The sequence below is a fragment of the Drosophila navojoa genome, chromosome 5 (genome assembly GCF_054131105.1).
Source record: "Drosophila navojoa isolate 15081-1374.11 chromosome 5, UAZ_NAV_1.0, whole genome shotgun sequence".
Lineage (NCBI taxonomy): Eukaryota > Metazoa > Arthropoda > Insecta > Diptera > Drosophilidae > Drosophila > Drosophila navojoa.
In genome coordinates, this window is record NC_142893.1 from 10080173 (window position 1) to 10104313 (window position 24141).

Here is a 24141-nt window from a genome sequence, read left to right on the forward strand (position 1 = left end):
AGACAAAAATTTACAAAATATATAGTTTATATAATATATATATATGTGTATGTATATTGAAAAAAAAAAGTTTATTTAAAATTATTTACATCAGACATTGAATATACTGTTTTTTTTTTGTCCTTTGCTTGTGCAACTAAATAGAAAAATTAAAAATACATATACATATACATATATAAACGTTATAAACTAAACCTAAATCGGGGGGCCCTACGACGAAAAACAATTGTACAAAATAGGGGTTTATCTAAAACGTAGTAAACCGAATAGAACTATGCGAAGAAAACTGTTGACACTCGTCATATTATAATCGATTATATTTATTTATGAGTTATATATTATATATGTATATATATTTTGCATATATATAATTAGTTTTTTGTTTACTTAAATATAATTCGCGTATTCGCTGTGATAATTTTTAGACGATTGTTGTATATGTTGCTGTGATCTCTCTGTATGTATGTATGTATGTGTGGGTGTATGAGTGTGTGTGTAAATAGCATAATATTTAAATATGTTGTATAGTATATAGGTAGTAGTAGTAATATGCGTTCAGCTATAGCTTTACTCTTCACGTATTGCCCGTCCGTCTCGTTTCGTTTCATTCCGTTTTGTTTCGTTCCGTCCACACTTTACTTGCGTCCCAGGGTATCGCGCCATTCGTTATATTTGTCCATATCCTCGTGCAGCTGCAGCGCCTCAACGCAGGCATTGAAGAACGGCGATCCGAAGCAGTCTTGCCTGTATATATATGTATATAAAGAAGTATAGCATTAGTTGGCGAACTCCACAAGGTTTTCCAAGGCTTTTATGCTCGCACAATTATGTGCAGCCAAAATGCAAAAAGTTTGTGTTTAAAAATTCGTTTTTGTTGGCCAGTGCAAACAGCCAAAAAAAATGCAAAAACATTGCCGCCTGCACATTCACAAAAAAGAGGGCAACAAAAACCAAAATCGTAAACAAAAAAGGTAAATAAATATAATGTGAAACTAAAAAATAACCTACCACAAAATAAAAACGGTAAGCATGCGTTTTTAGTCGCGTCGGAAACGCGTCAAATATTGACGACAGCTGCGCGCTGCACTTGTTGCTGCTCTTTTTCTCTCTCACTCTCGTTCTCTTGGCGCTTAGCTCTTTGCTTTTCATGCGCTCTCGTTGTTATAATTTTTCTTGCATTTGTTTTATTGTTGCGCTCTCCCTTGGTCAGTGCCGCACTCTAATTTTCATTTATCACAATTTTGGATGCCCTCAAATAGCCAGCGATGATTTGTTGTTCATTATTTTTAACATAATAATTAATAATTGATTTTTTTTTGTCTGCATTTGTAATGCATTTTGTTTTTGTTCGTTTTTGCGTATTTTTTACCAAAGGGTTTTTTTTTTTTTGTTTTGCTTGTGTTTTGCACAAATTGCGTTCTAGACTAAAATATTTATCGTGAATATCTAAATATGTATATATTTTTGTGTGTATGTGTTTTTGCCAACAAATTTTACGCTAATTATGGTTTAAATCTTTACAAAATACCACAAAAAATTTGAATACATTTGCAAAATACTTTTGGTCTAGGTGCTTGTGTTTGTGTTAGAATGTGTGTGTGTGAGTGTTTCTGTGTGTGAGTGAATGTATTTTATTTTGCTCTGTTGATGTAAATGCTGCCTGGAATACGCGATATTTAGATATATATATTTTTTCTTTTTTAATATAATAGCAAAAAAATAATAATTATACATTAAATAAGTATATATATATATGTATATATATATTAAAAACAATGGATCTTTTATTTTACATAGATAACGCAATAATAAACAAGCTAAGAATACTTAAAAAATAAATACTTCTTCGGCAAAACGGGGTTCGCTGTCCTAAAATATACAGGAAGAGTAGCTACCCCTCCCTCTCTTCCTTTTCCTACTCAATTTACCCCCTCCCTTTCCAACATATATCCATGCATACATATGTGTGCGTGTGCTTCAGTGTTAGCTCACTCCACAGTGTTCATACATACATACAGCTCAACTCACATACATATACATATAGATATATGCACTTAGCCCCGCCCCCTCGTCCCGTGTCCCTCACTTACAACAAACGCATAACGTTTCAATAAATTAATTAAAATTATTCGTTTTTTTTAAAACACATACATATATAGTAAAAAAAAACACTGTAAAGCATATACAGTAATAAATAAGTACGAATTAAATTTGGGCGTTAAATATTTAATTTGTTGTTCTGCTTTGTTGTATGTAGTTTTATTGTTGCTGCTGCTGCTGCTGCTGCTGCTACTGCTGCTGCTTCAGAGTTACTTCGGATGTGATCGTTCCAATACCAGTTCCAGTTAAATTACGAACTGGTATCATTTGGATTCTAACTTCCATTACTCTGCGAGAGTGTGTGAGTGTAGTCGAGCGCTTAACTGCGAATGGGTGGATGTGTGTATGTGTGCTTGTGTGTGAGAGTGTTTCGCTGGTGGTGTTTTTCGCTTCTGTTGGTGGTGTTGGTATTGTTGTTGTTGTTGTTGGTGATGGTGGTGGTTCAAAAGCCAACCACTTAGAAGAGTTATGTAGCTGGACCAGGCGCCATGTTGAATGATATGGGCGAACCATTAACTACTTTTATAAAATGTTGTAAATTTGTAATCTCTTCTGTGGGTGTTAGAAGGACTTTCACGCATTCGCCAAACCATTTCGAATCAAAGCAGTCTTTCCTAAAAAAGCACACAAAAATAAATCAACAAAAATAAGATAACCAAATAAACAAAAATCAAGAGTATTAATAATGAAACCAAAAGGAACATATATGAAAATCAAGTTGAAATGAAAATGAAAGGCAGCTAGAAAGCGAAGCGTTTCGGTTTAATATTTGAATACAACGGGCTTGTGAAAGGGATAGGGCGAGCCATTGATAACTTTTAGATATTGCTGCAGCTGTTCAATCTCTTCATCATCGATCAGCAGCACCTTAAGGCATTCTCCGAAGGTCTGATGGGCGAAACAATTGGCCCTGCAGGCAAATAGATAAACAAGAAGATACAGCTAGCATACAGATAGATAGACAGATAGATAGTTAGTTAAGGTAGAAAAGTCAGCGAAGAGAAAACAAAGGAAAGCGGAAAGCAAAATAGAAAACAGCTAGATATTTGTTTTTCTGAAAAAGAAAATATTATTTTGTGTAATATTTCCTGAGTACTTAAAAAAAACCATGTCAGGGTTAGATTTCAAGCTAAAAAATATTTTCTTTCACGCTTTAGTATTATTTTGGCACAGCGGATTGCCTTGAACTGCTTTCAAATTGTTGTTTGAGGCTCGAGGACGTTTGCTCAAGGAAGTCGAAATGGAATGAAAATGAATTTGAGTTAGGCCTATGGATATATTAATGTTCTAGAAACTAAAAGTGAAATGAAATAGAAATGGAAATGGAACATGTGTAGTCATGATGTAATGTGCAAGAAGTCGAAGAAGAATGAAATGGAATAGAGGTATGATAATGCTAACTTTAAATGAGTTTTTGGAGTAAAGTGGAATCGGGATATACGTATGTAAGTGACACCAAGTGCAATGGACTGGAAATTGAACTCTTCAATGGTAAACTTACGCTTTATCAAATGAAAATGGAATGAAATGGAATTGAAACTAGAGATATGCTTACTCGATCACTAGATAAGTTTCATTTTGATTAGTTTGTATTACTTAACTATCTGTTGATAATTCAACTTACTTGCATAGTCGATGTATACTCGTCTCACGGAAAAGTTGATAACAATCCTCACAGATGCGATCCAGGCGAAAGAACATGGTCTTGTTGAAGATGCCCTTGCATTCCAGATCGAAGAAATTACTGCGCTTCGACAAATTGTGATTATGTGGCAACGCTGTGAATATGGGTATCAAAACAAGAAACAGCACCACCGAGATCTTTATGTTGCGGGAACACATCTGCAAAGAAACAAGAAGAATATATTAGTTAAATGTCGAATAAATGTCAGCGTCAAGTCAATTAACAAAATTCGCCATCCTTGCTAGCTTCAATAAAACGAATTCATCTATAAATTCTACCAAGAATATCAAATGAAAACCGCTTTGCTTTAGTATTTTCTGGTATACAAACAAAAAGTCGTTTTTATTTCGCTCAGTGCTTTTGATTATGCTTAAGTAGTTGAGTACCGGAAATAGCTTAAAAATAGCACGATTTACTGTCTGGCCGAGAGCTATTTATAGAGCGAGTCGTTACAATTAAGTTCTGCTTTAGCTGGCTGCTGCCTTAAACCGCTTACTGGGTAAATAGATATGGGCCAAGTAGAACCTTGAAACCGCAAAAAAGGCCCGACAGGCCAGTCACTAACTCAGCGAGTGCGAGCGAGACCGTCAGAGGGAGGGAGGCAAGGTATGGTATGGGAGGGGGAAGCAACCTCAAGGCAAAGTGCGAGTACTTGTGGTACGTCTATCTATAAATAGATCCTGTCTGCAACTGCAACTGCAAACTGCGAGCTAAAAATAAAATTGCATTTCGTGTTGATCTTGCTTTATCTGGCTGCCCATCTGCATTCGGCATCTTCATAAAGGTGTCTACAGACATGCCTCTCTTTCTCTCTCTCGCTCTCGCTCTATAAATAAACCGCGCGCGCAATTTCAATGTTTATTGCATTATTTGCAAATCTGTCTGTCGACTTGGCTAATTTACGAGTACAACTGGGCTCAAAGGCGAGCCGCAATCCCACAACAAATCGCATGGTCACACTTAAGCACACACAGACACAAATGCATGCAGCTTAGTACGCACATTTGTATATATGTGCATGTGTGTGTATTGTTTGTGTGCGCAGACAGGCCCCCAAAATAATAATAAAAATAAATTAAATGAATAATAAAATTCGTTTGTTGTTGCTGTATTTGCATATTTTTATCAATTTGCGTGGTCCGCTTCAGTTTCAATTACGTTCGGCGTCGACATACATTCCAAACTATTGAATAATTTGATTAAAATTGTAAATTTTTCCATTGCGCTGGTGCGGCTTTGCTTCTGCATGTGCCAATTGCTTAAAAAAAAATAAATATAAATAAAACGGCAGCAGCAACAACAACAACAATGCAGAAAAATGGCGTGTGTGAAAATTTCGCGTGCTTGCTTGCGTGTATGTGTGTGTGTGTGTGTTTGTGAAAAATGAATGAAAATTCAAAGCAGACACAGCGTCGCTGTTCCGAACAACAACAATAAAAACAAACATGTGAACAATTTGTTGAAATATTTCTTTCGAATTTTCGTCTTTTCGGTTCTCTATGAGCGCTTCGCTTAGCACCTCCCGCGTCGTTAGCGTCAATCGCTGCTTCGTGCCATATACTCAATGAGATCTATACAAAACTGTGCTTGTGTGCGTGTGTGTGTGTGTGTGTGTGTGTGTGTGTGAGTTTATATAAATTGATTTTTTATTGGCTTGTTGATGCCTTCAATTAAGTTGAGCGCATTTCTGTTGTCGTAGCTTTTGATTTATGGCCAATGGGCTTGGCTGTAAAGTAAGAAAAAGTTCATCAATCAGTTTTTGGCAAATGTTGCTGTTGTTGTTGTTGGTATGAGCTCAGTGCGCAACTCAACAGTTGGCCAAACCAAAAAAAAAAAAATTATAGTCCATTCTATTATATATGTATGTACATCTATATAATATATTATTTGCTGGCTTTATTTAGATACGTATATACTGTAATTAGCTAGCAGCTGCCGAGCGCGACACGTGAGTGCCACTAAAATACTAAATTAAATACAAATAACTAATTTGACGTAACACACCAAATAATGCGCTGAGTGTTTGTCAGAAAAGTGCAAAGTTTTAATACTGGCGCCACTGGAACAGCTGAACGCGCAAGATATACATTTTTTTCGATTTTTTATTTGCCTTTTTATTTTACTTGTATGACGCGTATAGTTTACTTTGCCGAAGAGAGTTAACAGGAGCAGCTGTTACGCTGTTACACTGTCTCGCATTACCCACAGCGACGACCTCTGCGCAGTGTCAGGCCGCTAATTGGATTCGAATTGCACGATTTATGGCCATCGAACAGGCGAAGAGTTTCGAGAACGAGTTCAAATTCGAGTTCGAGTTCGAGTGTCGCTGCATTTATTTTTAAACTGGCACTGCCGGCCGCATAAATTGCATAATCGATATAAAGTATGAGACGGATATTGCGAGAGAGAGAGAGAGGGAGAGAGCGAGAGAGAGCAACCGCTGTAGCTGTGTTAACAGTTAACGGCGGCTGCTGGCGTCATTCAGAGCCTGGAAACGATTTTGTGGAATATGTGGAACGATTGATCGATGGATCCATTCGATTTATCGTCAACCCCATCAAAAGCATGTGCTGGCAATTTGTTTGCATTGTGCTTTGATTAGCTGCCAATTGATTTTATTTGTCGGTCTGCCGCTTTGTATCAATTTAAATAACTGTCAGTCTGTCATACATACAAGTAGACGCATTATCAAGCTAAATAAAAAGCTATATGACAGGCACACACACACTCACACACAGCTATAACTGAATCATTGGCGCGAGTCGCGCATGCCACGCAATTTGCCATGTTTCAGCTCAAGTCCGTCGTTTTGCCTGATTGTAAACTATTCAACTTTGATTTTGATTGCTTTTTGCGTATATGTGTTTGTCTGTGTGTGTGTGTGTGTGTGGCTGTGCCTGCTGCCAGGCGACATTGAATGAAGTCATGAGCCAAAAATAATGACAAACAATTATAACGAAATCTTTTTGTATTCTTTTGTGCGCAATAGTTTTAAAAGAATTTCACACACACGACAAGAATTATTATTTATATGTATATACATGGCGTTAAATAGATATTTAAACTAAGTGTCTACCTTATCAGCAGGCGCCTAAATTTAGGCTGGAATGCGAGCTGTTATCTCAACCAACACCTGTAATTATATGGCTTTAACAGTGAGTGACAATGAAATGAGTGCAAAGCTGCGATCGAAAATCAAGCGCGTGCATAGTAACATGCAACGTGCATATACATACATATGTATATACCATATAAATACATACATACTTCTAAATGTATGTGCCACAACTTAACGCTTGGCTACGCAAGCATAGCAAAACATGAGCATTTGCTTGTGCTGTTAAGCTACAGTTTACCATTCTCTGTTAAATTAAAATCCTAAAATCTCTGTAAGCCTAAACTTCTCTGTTAAATTAAAATCCCCAAACTCTTTAAGGCTATTTGACTTTATGCATAGTCCTAACATTTTTAGCATTTGCGCACTGTTATATTGTCCGACTGTTAGGCGTGCGTTTGGCATATCTTAATAATAAACATGTAAATGTTTGTGATGCTACTGGAAACTAAGAACTGTTAAAGCAACCCACTTTAGTTGTTAAAACAGCTCTCGAGACTGCATGGTACCATGGCCACTCACTACAATCAACAACAGCAACATAAACACGACTTGGCGAGACTGCTTGGTACCAAATAAACTGGCACAGCGATGGTTGGCCGTTGGCTCCCCTTTTGTTGTTGTTGGCGGTGGTGGCGATGTTGCTGCTGCTGCTGCTGCTGTTGGCCTGTTGCGCTTGCGTTAAACGGTGCTGTTAATTTACTAGACATGCGGCATTTGCATTTCGTTGCAACTGGATACCGCTTGTAGCTAGCGCATTTTAATATGCAATTTAATATGCATTAAATTCTGTGTGGCATCAAATTAATAGCGCAGCTCAGCCGCAGCAGCAACAGCAGCAGCTCAGCAAAGGCAAAATGGCGGCAGGTGCTGTAAATGTTCCACGCTCGTTTAACAGCACTGACCATAGGATGAGCGTGCATAACATGTAAACGTGTGTGTGTGTCTATGTGTGTGTGTATTAATTTCGCTCACTTTGGCTATCGCCTGCTGCTTTTGATGCGCCTTTCTATGGCTTCCAGCTGCGCTGTCGACGCCGCCGCTGGCATCGCTGTGCCGTTCAAGCTGCATGATGCGCATCAATTGGCTGCTGAACTGTTATTGTTGTTGTCGTTTGTTGATCTGTTTGGATTGATCGTGTGGCTCGTGTGCGCGCGTATTGTATCCAATTAGTATTTATTAAGATTAATAGTTGCACGTTTCGTAATAGATCGTAAAAAAATTTATGTGTGCTATAACTGGTAATTTAAATAACAACACACATATGCATAACCGCCTATATGAGTGTGTGTATTTGTATGCCCTTAAGTATTTCTTTTTCTTTTTTTTTTTTTTTTGTTTGTTATCAAGTTGTTTGCTTTTTCACTTCTTTGCTAACGTCAACACGAAATGTTGTTTGAAGAGTGTTGAAAATCATCAAGCAAATAGCAACGAAATTTCTACAACAACAGCAACAATGTTTGAGTAGTACTAGTGTTAGCTAATGCCAAACAAAACACCCGCGCGCGCAATCAACGTTTGTTGCCAACAAAAATAACACTGAAGATCGCAAAACTGTTGAGGTTGCCAGACAACAAATGCTGCGACCGCTGCTGCGGCCTGCTGCTGCTGTTGGTGCTGCTGTTGGTGCTGTTGTCTTTTTCTTATCAGCGCACACACACTCACATGCACTCATACATTTTTGTGAGAGGCAGCGACGACAGCGAGTCTGGCGCGGAGGCAGTGCAGCCAACCGAACCGAAGCGAAGCAAAGCGTAGCCAACCTGCTCGCCCGCCCGCCTTTCCCTCTGTTGTGTGTGTGTGTGCGTAATCGAGTACATCTACACACACACACACACACACACACACACAGGCGGACGCACAGTATTGCACCTATTTTAGATGCAGCGTGGTATGGCTAGGCGTATACGTGATATGCATTATAAAATCACGCTTATCATTTGAGTCAAGCCAACTCAAACCAAGCCAAGCCAAGCCGCAGTCAAACTTATACTTTTATTTATTATTATTACTATCATTATTTATTATTGTTTTATTGTGTCCTGTTCTTAACGCTGCCTATTATATTGTCAATTATGTGAATTCATTAAATAAGCCAGAAAGATCTTTCGAAAATGAAAGAAGTCTATATATATTCTTATAGTTCACAAAAAAATAAGAATTTATTCGCCTAATGAATTTTAATATTTAAAAATAAATGCGATATATAGATATGATAAACCCTGCTGCTCTGTACCTTACTGTCAATATTATTAATAAGCCACAATTTAATTATTTTATCATCTCTTTGTTTAAGCAAAACTTTGAAATGAAATGGAAAATATTTGAATATGTTTATTCACTCGAACTGAACAAATGAACAACTGTACAATAGTTAATGATTGCTGCTAGTTATATACATATGTATATATATTGTTTTTGCTTTGTTTTTTGCACATTACTCATACGCCGCGTTGACTTTGAACGAGTCGAGCTTAATCGTTCTAATAGATGGTCTGATTATTAGATTGCTTTGGTAACGAGAAAATCAGCCACTGCAGTGGACACAGTTGAGTGAGGCATTGCTTTACAGCTTTGCCAGCCAGTTAGGCGACCATTCCACACACACACACATACATTACTATAACAACAAACACACACACACACACATGTATTTGTTTCTATATACGACAATTGGCATTTTATTAGTTTAATTGAAAGCAAAACACAATTTAGCATGCATGGAGAATCGAAAACTGGTTTTAACTTGTTTCGATTTTTTACTGTCTTTCAAATATATACACATATGTTAAAAAAAAAAAAAAAACAAAAAACAGACAACTGTGAAACGGAATGAATACGTACATACATATATGTATATATATATCGTTATATGTGTATGCGAAATACAACAAGTTTCGATTAGTTTGCAGCGCAGAGAAGCGTGTCACAGGTTTCACTGTACAGCAGCGAGCCAACTGCACATACTACACATGTGTGTATATCTATATATATTTATATTTATATTTACATATTTATATAAATTAAACAAGTCCATTGAGGAAATTAAGTATATCAGGCAGAGCCTGCTGATTGTGCCAGTTTTTTTTCGCTTTTTTCTCATGAATTTTTGCCGCTGCTGCCATAAATCACATAATTACGTTGATTTTATTTGTTTTCAATTTACAAATGCATTGCAATTCGACATTAATAAATATTGTCAAGCATTAAGCATTAAGGCTCCCCCACTCTATATAGGGCCATTAGGCAGATCGCGCGCGCTGCAGCTGTTAACAGACAGCGAAAGAAAGAGATGGGTAGAGAGAGTGAGCGCGAGCTAATCAGCAGGGGACACCCCCGAAACGTTGTTTATTTTTGGACACACGGAATAATGATGCGTAAGCTGATTAAGTGCTGGCGCACAGGCGACGACAGCAGCATATGCAAAATCAATGCACAATCAATGTAAATTTTAATTGATATGAATGCAGCAGCAGCTTAAGGAGCTGCAATTAACTGACAGACTGTAAACTCTTAAGCAGTAAAAATGTTAAATTAACATACAACTTCGTCAAAGCGTCTGTTAAGTGAACATAAGTAGCTAAACGGATATGTTAGGATAACATCTAATACTCTTTTAGCATATTTTAGTATATTTCTTGTACATCTCAACTAATACGATTTTAGTATACTTTAGTACAAATTCAATTGCATCCATACACTTTCAATTACTTATTAAATGTGCTGCCAATTACCGTCGACAGAATCCATGCACACCCACACAAACACACATACTCAAATTGGCAGGCATTCCAATATGGCGACCTATATTTGAAATAGCTAACAGCAAATGCCACAAATAATCTATATCAAATACTATAATATATATGTATGTATGTGTATAATATATATGTTTATATAGCTGCTAGCTTGTCAGGCTACGGAAACGGGAAATGAGTCACGGCTACAAAGTGCAAACACACGAGCGCCAAAGCAATTATAATAATAAACGGCCATTGAACGTGTGAACCAGAAGAATTAACAAGAAACAAGTAACAAACAAACCAACAGCACACAAAAACAAATATGCCAAATGCACAAGATATTTGTGTGAGTATGTATGTGTGTGTGTGTGTGTTTGTATTCTAAGAATGTGCACACACACGGACACAATTTGGAAATCAATTTACATTTCGATTGCATTTATTTGTTTTTGTTTTTGCATTTGCTGCCAAAGTCTTTGGCCTCATTTGCTGTTAAATGGCGCTAAAGCAGGCAGAAGATAATGAAGTATATCTGATATGATAATGTTGTATCATATAAAAATACAATATATGTATATTTATATCTGTATTTACATAAATATACATATATGAGTTGGTGGTATATTATTTCTTTATTTATCTGCATATATTTTTATTAACTTTATAAATACATTTTCAATGTATTAAAAAATATGGAAATGGAGTTTAAGAGATCTATGTACAGTAGTACAATCCTATATATAGCATACTTTCCGGCAGTTGGCCTGTTTTTACTGTGGTTGTATGAACTATATATTGAATTATATATGTTTGTATGTATGCTTAAGTCTGAGCTTAAGTCTTACATTGATTTGTTGCTTAAAAATGTATTTCTTATTTTTAAACTATTGATTAACATTCAAATATTAATTAAATTGCAGGGTATTTGCAATTTGAGCTTAGCTCTTTCCAATCGCCTAACGGCCAAGGACGGAAGAAAATGGTAAGAGCGCTTCAAGTGCATCTATAAAAGGCCAAAAAGTCGCAGCTCTGCAAGGGGCGTAATACAAGACAGGGCATGGCTGCACGCTTAACGTGGAAAGTACATATATAAATATTATATATAAATGAAAAGAGATAAAGCGAATAAAAACGTCCAAGTGGTTACTGAAAACTAGTTTTGCCAGCCGATTACATGACATAAAATCAATCATTAACATTTGTAAATTGTGTTTGCGACTTATTTGGTAAGTTGTTCACTGCTCATTGCTCGTTGCTCAGTTGTCGAGTTGTTGACGACAGAATCCCTGCCCCGAAAAGGGGTGGAGGCTGGGCACAGTTAGGTGTGCTGCTGACGTTTGTTTTAGTTCACCTTAAGCAGTAGTTAAAGAAACAACAAACGTTGTTTTAGAGATATTAAATGCAATTGTTATTGCAGCTGTTATTATTATTATTGTTGTTGCACAGTAAATCTTATTTAATATTTAATGAAGTAGTTTACATTAAGAAAATGTGCCTATAAAGAACTCCAAGCAAACTTGCACCAGTAACAGATAAGCAGGGGTGAAAATATAAAATGTTAATGTTAACAGTTCAGCAAAGGCGAAATTAAATGCTAAGTTAACAGTGATCTCTGTTTACAGCTTCCTTCAAAATGTAAAGTTAACAGGCGAAGTCCATTCTGCACTATTCAGTAAAGTTAATATGTATTCGGTAGACTTTAGTATTTTTTAGCACATTTCTATTAGCAACTCTAAACTCCAGCCTATACTATGAATAAGCACTAATAACATTGCCAATTCCCACAAACAACAAAAACACACACACACACATACACTTAGCTGACAGGCCCCTCTTTTTGCTTGGCTAAATGATTTAATGATACGTTTTACTTTATGTTTTTTTTTTTTTCGATTGGCTTGTTAATAAATTTTATTGGCTCGCATTACAACACTTTTTGCGTTTGACAACTTTTACGACTCACAGCAGCAGCCATAAAATAATAATAATACAAATAAAAATCTGTTAATTGCTTCATTGACTATAGATACACATAATGGCACAGACACACACACGCACAGTGTCATATATATATATTTATAAATAATTGTTGATTTAATGGCCAATTTAATGCGCAGACAAGACGCGCCATAACAACATTTGTTGCTGGCAATGGCTGCAAAGCAACATAAAGTCAAATCAAAACTTGGTAAGTGTTGCATCAGCCACTTTTCCAAATTGATTTGATCTGGCCATGATAACAATTATATATATATATAGAAATTAATACGCTGCGAGAAAATGGGGACAAATTGGAGAACATAAACTAGAGCTAGTTAAGATATCAAATGAAAGACGAAAAATGGCTGAGTTGCAAAAGATTGAATATTGATAGAGGATGAAAGTTAAAAGCTATACTAAAAGGTATAAGAGATTAATCCTCAAAGATAGATGATATATAAGAAACAGAACATGAGATATGAGAAGATAAAATATAAGATACGCTAAAAACATTTTCAAACTGCTCAAATTGAAATCAGTTGTAGCCATATTTTTCTCGCTGTGTAATTGAGTCATTGAATAAAGTCATAAAGCGCTATAAAGCTAAGATGTGTCTAGATAAACCCTAATAGCTAATTATACAATAAATTATAGTTCACATAGACACACACAAATACATATATAATCCAATGCCAAATCGATGCGAAATACACTTAGACAGTTCAATGAACTCCTCAAGAGAGTCTGGATCTGGCAGATGTTATACAAATATATACATATATGTGTATATGTATGTGTGTGCTATATGAGAGATTGGTGGAGTACTTATAATAATATGGAAAACATATGCATATTGTGCTTTGATATATGGCCCTGCCTGCTGCCCATTTGCTCAATTGGCAACATCAAAGGCGTCAATTTGTATCTTTGTATCTGGATCTGTAATATTTTTGCTTGCTTGCTTACTTTGGCCACGCGTATAAATACAAAGACAATCGAACGTCCACTTGAAGTGGCAGGCGCTATATAACTTCATTATCATTTTGCAAATACACCAATACACAAATACATATACACACACACAACAGTCTCTGCACAATTGCTTTTCAATTAGGCAGCGCCCGAAAGTACCTCCATATAAAAAGTATAAAAAAGGCCTTAGAAAAGGTTCCAATTCTGCTTTGATGTGCAAGGTCGGCAATTCACGGAAATCACACAGATAGCAAAAAAAAAAAAATATCTAATAAAACATGCATTTAGTCAGAAGTGATAAAAAGTTATCAGGCTGAGCTCTTCCTGGAAATCTTTCTTATGCCATTTTCTATTTGTGTTAGGCTACGAATTTTATTTATTCATTTGAATGAATTTGTTGACAATAAAAACAAGCTATTTCTAGCAAATTGACAAATTAAATAAATTTTGACTAAAATAAGAAATTAGTCAATTTGAATATACAGATATTCAAAGAAATCTTTTGAAATGGAAACGATAGCCAGCTTTCTAGTGAGTAGCTTGATCTATATGTAGACTCGAGTTATAAGAGATCCATCAATCAACCAGATTGAGATCTCCAAGATGAGGGAGAGAGAGAGCTGTAACCATACAATTATCAAATGATTGTCAGTTGATATAAAAAATGTTAATGTATATCTGATATACTCATCTATTACGTTATATCATCAAGAATCTAATGAATGCCTTCAAATGATACGGAAATAGAAGTGTGCAAAATATTTGCGTTCGATCAATTGATTTGATTCGGTTTCTGTTAGCTGGTGTTGCAGCTCTTCAATTTGCAGTATTTGCTACCCTTCAACTTCAATTTCAATTTCAATCAGTCACAACTTCATCAGCAGCATCAGCATTGGCAACTTCATGATGAAGTTGGCTTTTTCAAGTTCATTAACATGGGCAAACGAGAGCAAAGATCGATTGGAGAGTCTTCAATGGACTTCTCTTGTTTCCATTATTTGACTTGGGCAACTCGCTGAACTTGAAAACGAAGGATATGTATATATGCATATATATATATATATATATATATATATATATATATATATATATATATACAGATTCGATTCTCGATCATTCTTTCTTGGAACAATTAAAAAATATAATTGATTTCCCCTCTGCCCACTTTTGTATACTCACATTTAGTGACAGCTTCTTCATGGCGTTGATTTGTTTTTATTTTCTCTTTTCTTTTTGTTTTGTTTATTTGCTCTCTGTTGTTGTTAAATTTACAATAAAATGTTTGTAAACTTGTTTGCTGGTAATTAGTTGTGTATAAGTACTCGGTTTAACTGTTTATTTAAGTACTTTTAACACAGTTTGTTTAATTTTCATATTCCGTTTTGTTTGCGATTTATATTTTATTTATTCTGTTTAAGTTGACTTGCCGCAGTATAGGCTTCTTTTTAATTCTTTTTCTCTAGATTTTTCTTTCTGTTTAGATTTTCTAAAAATAGGTATTATTACAGACATTATTATTATAATTATCAAATGTTGCTGTTGTTGTTGTTGCTGCTTAAAGCGAAAGTTTTTGATTGGTTCGTCTGACAGCTGTCAGAAATCGTTTACACTAACAGATTTCCTTTTTTCTTTTAGCTAATAACAGTGCAAATCATTAATCAGCAAAATGTTATTTCGCTGCTCTGGAAAGCTGTTAAAGCGTGTGTCTTTGGCCCGCCCTTCCAGTGTGCATTCCAAATACGCATTGCAGGAATTTTTGTTATGCTCGTACGATCGCTGTCATTTATTATTATTATTAATGTGTGTGTGTGTGTGTGTGTGTGCGTGTATGTGATACGTATGTGTGCGTAAACGTCGACGTCAACGCCATTGATTAAAATCATTTATATGCATTGAGCGCTTTAACGGCCAAAGTGCAGCAACAACAGCAGCAGTAGCAGCGGCGTCGGCTGAGCGTGGGCTGAGCATACAGCGCAGAGGGAGGGTGAGAGTGACAGTGGGAGAGAGAGTGTGGAGAGTGCGCGCGCTGACGAGGGCTGGCTGGCTGGGCGCATGCACATGGCAGCTTTTGCTGCTTACTCTTTGCTGCTGCTGCTGCTGCTGCTGCTACTGCTGCTACTGTTGTTGTTGTTGTTGGTTATTGCTGATGTTGATTTATTTAGCCGGTCTGATCGCTTTGCCCGCTGCATTTAAAATGTCGGAAGTGTTTGCGTGCAAAAAATAAATACAAATGCAAGTGCGTATATGTGTGTGTGTGTGCTTAAGCATAATATATATTATATATGTATATAAATACGTACATATATAAATAAATATACATATATATTTCCTGTTGCAAGCGCACATTTGTGCAACAACAACTCGAATGGAACTCGAACTCACATTTATTGGCAAAACGCGCCAACAATTTTGATTTCTAGGAAATCACAAAATAAATAAAAATATGCTCGCTCATTTCATGGTGATGTTTGTTATTATATGTGTGTGTGTGCGGGTGTGTATCCCTATGGCCGGTTTTGCCTGCTCCCTTTTTTCCAGTCGCCTCGCTTTTTCACGCACCAATAAGAACTTATGACATCATCGCCCAATAAAATATCAACGAAAGTTGTCTTGTGTAAGTGTATGTGTCTGCATGACTATGTGTGTGTGTGTGTGTGTGTGTGTGGCGCACCCTCTCATGGCAACAGAGCCAAAAAGAAAAGAAACAATGTCAAAAATGTACAACAACAAGAAGAGAAGTGACAGTGACATCGGCAGAGGCAGTGACAGCGGCAGCGGCCGTGGCAGTGGCTGAGGAGGAGGCAGAGCCAGTCACAGCAAAAGCAACAGCAACAGCGCAGGGAAACGTGGCTCAAAGAGTCAGCGTCAGCGTCAGCGTCATCTGTGGTGGCCTGCGTGCAACATAATGCGAAAACAACAAAAGACAGAAAGAAACGACAACAACAGCAACAACGGCAACGTCAATTTGTGCCGGTCGGCGGCATTGATTTGGTTATGGATATCGATGAAAGATGACGACACAACTGACTGTGAGCTGAGATGCTTGAGCTGTAGCTGTAGTCGCAGGCGCAGGCGCAAGGGCACAGCTCCGCACAGCAGGTAGTCCCCTTTTTATGCGCACTGGGAGAGAGAGAGAGTGAGAAGGAAATGTTGCGAGTGAGAGCCGACCTGCGCACACAGATTAAAACGTTGCGATAAGCAGCAATTGGTATTTTGGTATTTTATGATATTCGAATTTTTGTTGTTTTTGGTATTTTGTTATATGGTTCCAGCTACAGGTTGGAAGCGCCTGTTGCTCACTCAATTTGTTTGTTTTTGTTTTTTTTTTTTTATAAATTGTTAACAGCAACAGCAACAACAACAACAATAATAATAATCGTAACAATAATTATTCGCGCGGTACTTTTCCACCGTGTACGCAAGACAACAACAACTTTATTTTGGTTTACTTAATAACTTTATTTTTTAATGCATATGTATATATTATTTTAAAATTGTTTATTAAATGTCTTTTTTTTCAACGTTAATGCAAAAAACAAGCACTTAAAATATGAGCATTAACAATTTGCCAACGTTTTCTTTTATCCTTCATAGACACTTGTTAATTGTTTATTTGATTAAATAATATAATTTTATTTTGCATTAAATATATTTAATAAATTTCAATTGACACTTGTTTGCTTGCACTTAATATTTTTACATTATTTTGTTGTTTGTTTGGTTCGATTGTGTTGCTTACATGATCTTTGAAAACAAGACAAAATCTCTCGTATATCTATGCTACAAGTGTTGTCTCTCGGAAAACGACCTGCTCGCCACGCTGTTCAGATTGAAACTGTTGCACTCGGCAATCCGGTTTTGTTTTTTTATACATCTGTTGTGAACTTGTGCGAAACTCTGAGAGCGACCCTCTTACCTCTGCAACATTGTTTGACTGCTGGCTGCCGACTGTTGCTGTTAAATTAACATGCACGAATGTGTGTCTGTGGGTGTGTGCGTTTTTGTTTTATTGATTTCTTGTGCGCCTCTGTTATGCGCGCTGCTCAAGCAACATGTTGCTTGCCATTTTGCTGCCAGCACCATGTTGCTAACGTTCTGCTCTTTCCAGCGAAACACGCGCTCTCTCGCTCGCTTTTTCTCTTTTGTTTTGTAAGCGCGTGTGCTCTTTGAACCACTTGTTGCCGGCATAAGTTGTCCATCTCTCTCTCACTCCCTCTGTTTAAGAATATCTTTCATCATCCTTTATCTTTGGATTTCCCCTAGGTAAGTTTTTATATTTAATTTATTAGCTGACGTCATTAATTGTTAACTGTTGCTATAATTGCAACATATAATTGCCGCAGACAACAATCTCCATGAATTCCATTGTTATACCCTGCGAACGCATAAGTCGAAGGGTAGCCTAAGCTTCAATTACAATTTGACGATGGAGAAATTTGAATGAGCCCTTTTGTTGTCATGGACTATATTCCTTTCAGCTTATGCATATAATCATTTGAAATTTGCATTGCATACTATTAGGCTGTCTTATCCACTTTCAATACTTTTCCAATAAAGATTTTTTTCAATTACAGGATATGCATTCAGTCTACCATTATTGTGATTGACTAATTTGTGCATTATTAGCACATGACGAGCTAATTGAGCGGGAAACTTTATTCGAATGGAAAGTGCCTGTGGAACCAGTTCAAAAAGTTCTCGATTTCATATCCAGACGATGACTGTTCTCCTTTTTCTTTATATAGACGAAATTCAACTTGTTCATCGCTTAAAATTAATAAAACTTACGCACACAGAATCTTGTGGTTAACAAATTCTGCTAATTTCATAACATAAAAAAAAAAAAAAACAAATCTAATTATAGATCGACCCCTGCGGTGGCTTAGCATTAAAACAGCAGGTTAGCGTGACGATTGCAATCAATTACATACATATACACAGAGATCTACGTAACATATATGTACATATGTATAGTCAGATGTATATCCCACATTTTTACGATTATATGCTCACAATTAAACTAATTAAATAATCATTTGGATATAATTATTGTGAATAAGCGAAATCGAAAACAATTACAGCACGAGTCAAGTTATGGTCAAACAATTAGTTTGAATAGTTTTATATTGATTAGCGAACGATTTTATGACTCACGAACGACTTTGCCTTTGCCTTAGCAAAGGGTGTCAGCCATGACGTTCGTTGTATCCAATTATGGCGTCATAATATTCCCGTGATGCAAAAAATATATATGTATATCTGCGAGGCTGATAAAAACAACTGATGAAATGCATAAATAAAAAGCGAAATCTTTGAAAAAAAAAAAATAAAATAAATAAATAAATATACAAACATTCTGCTGGAAAATTACAAAAATCCCTCAATTTCCAGATAATAGAAGCCGCAAGTGAATTAACACAATTTCATTAATAACAATGAATTAGGGAATAGCTTAAATGTGTAATTCGCAAAAATATTCCGCTGTGAACTTTTACTTAACACTCCATGCGGACAAACGGATTATTCCATTGACATTTAAGAATCCCAAATGCAGTTCAAACAGAGGCAAGCGAAATTAGAGTTTTGCTTTCGTTTAACACTAAAAAAAAAACAAATCTAGCTTACAGATAAACATTTTACTTAGAGAGCCAAAAGAATTCCAGAGTTTTCCAAGTCTAATCAGCAAATAGAACTAATTTAGAGAACAGCTTAAAGAACTAGAATCCAGCGCAAAAGCCTAATCACTAAAAAAGAAAACTGTTCCCATGCCTATAAATTGAATGCGTACACGCATATGCACGCACACTCACTCACACAAGCGCCCATTACTGGAAAAACGGAACCGGAAATTACAGCGAGCAATAGCATGAGTATGTGAACGTGAGTATGAGTGTCCCTCTTTCGTATATATATGTATATATATGTGTGTGTGTGTATTGAGATAAAGAAGCCGAAAAATGAATTTGAAATGAATCAAATATATGCCAACCCACGGGCATATTGAGTGTTCAGCGTATAAACCCATAAATATTTCATGCTCAACAAACAAATGACCTTGTAACAATTTCATTACAACAACAATGCGTCCAAAAATATTTAAATTTGTTATTTGAGCAGTGTAAATAAGTGAGCGCCAGCAGAGGCGAACAGGAAGCAGACGGAAGGGGGCTGGATTTTTTTGATTTTTTTCAATGTTATTAACCTCAAACTGGGCCACAGAGCAAACAAACAAAAGTTGAACTTGCCAATGCAAATGCCGCAAAAAAGGGCGTGTGTATTTGTGTGGCTGCTGCTGTGATAAAAATGTTAATAAACTGATAAACAAATGAGCAAATATGTAAATCGCATGAAGAAGGCAAAGATCGAAATCGGAATTGGAACTTGAATCGGAATCGGAATCGGAGGGTCGCTTACCTTAGGCGCTTGTTTCGTGTTCGATGCGAGTTTCTCGGTCTCGGTCTCGGTCTCGGTCTCGTTCTCGTTTTTGATTCGCGTTTGGCGTTTATCGCCGCCTATCGGCCGTTCCTTTTTTGGCAAACTTTTGTTGCATACAATTTTGGTATTTGTTGTTGTTGTTGTTTTGTGGGTTATCATTGATCTTGCGTTTACTTTCTTTTTAAACTTGACGCTGGGGCGTTTCTCTGGCGCTTGAATTTATCGCCATTTTGTATGGATTTTCGTTAGATCTTTATGTGCGTTGCGTTGACGCGGCCTAGGCGGCATAGATGGGCGTGACACAGCACAAAAGGGAATCAAATAACAATTCTGCACGTTTTCTATGGTATTTAAATTGATTTTGTTCCTCTTTGTGTTTGGTATTCTGATTTTATTTTTATTTATTTTTTGTTATATTCACACGCGTTTACTCTCACTGGCTGCTATTGCGCTGCTGCTCTCTCTTGGTGCGTGGCAAAACTGACGATAATAGCTAGAGGCGGCAATCACAATCGTTATCATTCACAATGAAGCCGACGCGCAATGAATGAATGTGAATTGTTGTTTGTTTGTTTGTGTTTGCTGCTGTTGCTTCTGTTACTGCTGCTGATCTGCACACAAGCTCACACAGGGACGCACGCACGCAAACAAGAGACACTGATCGCTCTCTCACTCGCTCTCGGTCTCACACAGAAAAGCATGCACACACAGAGACTCGCTGTTTGAGAGTGTGTGTAACATTCGCACGCAATGCGAGTGGTTGGCGCGTTTAGTGACATTCAGTGCCAGGGCATCAAAATTGCTTTACATATGCACGTACACATACACAGACACTGACTGATATATATATGCATATGTATCTTTGTAAATATATTTCCACATAATTGATACGCGGCGTATATCGAAGCTGTCGCCCCTGGCCAAGGGCCGAGCTATTCTCACGTTGTCACTGATAATTCACAATTGACTGTGTGTCATACAAACATACAAATATATAAACACACACACACACACACTTATATATATGTATGTATATTTTGAATATGTATATATTTGAAAGTAACCAAAATATATCTGAAATGCTCACAAAAACAAATGTTGGCACATATAGACACGAATATGTATAATTATATACTTATGTGTATCTATCTATATGCCAAGGCGACACGACTTGTCAAAAAATACACTAAAGTATTCTCATTTTTATTATATTTTGTCATTTCTTTTATGTCGAAAGCAGAATTGTCAAGCCGCATGAGGAACGAACGCAGACTAAATGCAAAAAATGAATTGACAAAATGTTGGACTGGCTGTTGGGGGACTGAGCAAAGCGAGCGCTGAACAACACTGAGCACTGGAACACGGACGATCGTGCGGATACACTCATACACACACAGAAACACAGACGTAAATACATGCATACATATGTATGTATATGTTGCTCGAGTTTAGTGTCTGTCTGCGGCCCCAATACAGTCGCCGTCACCCCCTTTCCAAGCTCTCTGATAACTGTGTGCGTGTGCATGTGTATGTGCGTGTGTATGTGGCCACTGCATTGACACAGTGGCATGGCAACCCTGGTCAGATAAAGGGCACATATAAATGCATTCAATTACCAGGGCAAACCCCTCGCCCAGCCACGCCACTGGCAGAGCACACGCACACAAATTCAGCAATTGAAATTGAAATTGAAGCATGTAACTGTAATTCGCTCACACTCACCAAAATAAAGCGCGTCATGAGCATAAATGAGCAAGGAAATGTTTGCGAGCGATAATGCACGACTATAGCATTCGCCTTAAAATTAAAATTAACAAATTACATTAGGTTGTAAATATTAATACTCTGAACTTAAATTCAGGCAAAATACTAAAAGAGAATGCAAAATGTTTCAAAATCATCACAAGCTGAATATTCTTGCAAAGTTTCATAATTATCGATAACTCGCAGTTTCCTATAAGTATGCTGCACAGTATGTATTTTGCTTGTAGTAAAATTTAGGCATTTTTGTCCTAATTGAGTAGATGTAGGATTTTTCAATATCTTATCCAATCTATCGATAATTTGTGAGGCATGTCACATATCTATAGCTATTTAGTATTTTTAAGAGGTATATGTGTGCCTATCATTAGTCTATACACCTGCTGACTATATAGGGTATTCAAAAGTTAAACACTGTTGAGTATACATATATGCATATATGTGTGTGTATGTGTGCATTGGTGCGAAGTGTCTTTTCAGTCAGTTCTTGCAAGCAGCACCTCCACCTTTCCACTCAACGTCAACTTATCATGTAAAAGCGTGTAAAATGCTTAAATGTGTAAAGAGAAAAATAAAAATAAAAGTATGAGCTGCGTCGCATATTATTGCCCATTTCCGTTTTTATTTTGAGGGGCGGCAGCGGTGACAGCCCCGACTTAAATATAAACGTAACCAAAGCCAAAGCCTAGCTATATATAAATACATATACGTATATATATATATAAATTATACGCCTACTTACAATTAGATTTACGATTGCGCTTTGAACTGTGCTCCATGCACACATATACATACATATATATTTATATATGTACATATATCCATATATATTTAGTAATATATGAAAATACTATATGTGCAGGCAGTGATCAAGAGAGACAGAGAGATAGAGCGAGCGAGATTACGTATACGTCAGCGTGTCAACAAACTTGTAATGTGGCACAAGTATGATTCAATAGACGTTTTCAGCTTATATACAAGCTGAAAAACTGTGTAACTGGCAGACACGTTGTCTGATCGTCCGATGTGGCAATAGATCAGGTAATAAATATATATTTTGCATTTGATGTAGGTTCAAGACATTTGCGTCTTATAAAATCTACGTTTAACGGTAACCAGAGTGACTTGAATTGATTAGCTAACTGGGCTCTACTCGGGGGCTGACAGCTAATTGCCGTATGGTCATATTTTGTTCAAGATATGACTATGAATAGACAGACATCTGGACAGTTAAAGCTAAGCTAAATGAGCGTCGCACACGCAAATTATAAAAAAAAAATACTAAGTTGTTGGAAATGTCAAGCTCAAGTCACAAGCTTTCTCAAAGTGAGCGAGAGAAAGAGGGAGAGAGAGCGAGAGAGTAGAGAAAGAGAGTAGAAGAGTGCAAGATGTGGACAGACCTCAGCAAAGGTCACCCGCTACAGAGAATATCTATGGTTGTATCTGTTTCTGTTTCTCTGTGGCGTGCTTGAGCACTTAAGTCACATATGGAACCAGATCAAACTGCTGCCATTTAAGAAAGAGCCACATTTTTCGTTAGTTACTTATTAGCTAGCGACTTTTACTGGGCAGCCGAGGCAATCGACCATTGCATAAATCAGCAATGAATCTGATATATGAGCAACTCACATTAATAATCATAATTTCTTATACATATAAAGATATATATACATTTAGGCTTGTATTTATTAAGTGATTAAAAAATATGGAATTTCTAGCGAATCATGGAGATGTCTTACAAAGCATTCGATCTACGGGTTGAACTCATATATAAATAATCTCACTATATAATATTTCGCAATATATAAGATTTTTTTTTTTAAATCTAGTTAACATATGTATTTCAGACACTTTAGCTATTTTTTTCATCATATACATGTTACCATATATCTTAGACACTTTAACAATTTTTATTTATTTATTTTTTTTTTTCATTTTCTATTTCCACTTTGATTGAAATTATAGATCAGCTTACAAACCCGTTCTCTAGCTGCTTGTCTAAAAATAACTTTCAGCCCAGCCAAGTTTGATTGCCTTTCAATGTGGTTTAAACAGATCTCAAAATGTACTCACCATTTTGTATGAGTTTTGTTGTATTAACTGTAACTGTCTCTAGCTGTTGACTGTGGTTAAAAACTGCGGCGAGTTCTGCAAACTGTGCCAAAATGTTTGCGAAACTTCTGGCCAAGCGGCTTATATATGCTAACCAAAATGGGGGGGTTGTCGTCGACTCCTCTGGGCGGTTATTGTGGTCTTCTCTTTGCATAATACGCGGCGGCGGCGGCTGTGGATGCTGCGAATGCTGCTGATTACAAAGGCGCCCCTCAAGACAACTGTATAAATTAGATAGA

General features: G+C 36.7%; 1 protein-coding gene across 11 annotated transcripts; it reads right to left on the reverse strand.

Moving 5' to 3' along the window:
* Window positions 1-355: 355 nt before the first annotated feature.
* On the reverse strand, window positions 356-24021 carry ITP (ion transport peptide). Of its 11 annotated transcripts, none has more exons than XR_016197083.1 (5): window positions 17334-17451; window positions 14774-15080; window positions 3725-3942; window positions 1009-2714; window positions 356-744 (listed from the first exon to the last, which is right to left on the reverse strand). XR_016197083.1 is itself a non-coding variant. In XM_089261910.1 (3 exons), exons 1-3 carry the CDS (start codon window positions 23864-23866, stop codon window positions 636-638), a joined length of 330 nt encoding a protein of 109 aa, XP_089118036.1. In that variant the 5' UTR covers window positions 23867-24021; the 3' UTR covers window positions 356-635. The 11 variants fall into 11 exon arrangements, 5 of the variants coding, with proteins under 5 accessions (XP_089118036.1, XP_017961756.1, XP_089118035.1 ...); XR_016197084.1 differs by having other exon boundaries at window positions 14774-14843; window positions 17334-17422; XR_016197085.1 differs by lacking the exons at window positions 14774-15080; window positions 17334-17451 and adding an exon at window positions 23864-24021.
* Between the last annotated feature and the right edge of the window lie 120 nt (window positions 24022-24141).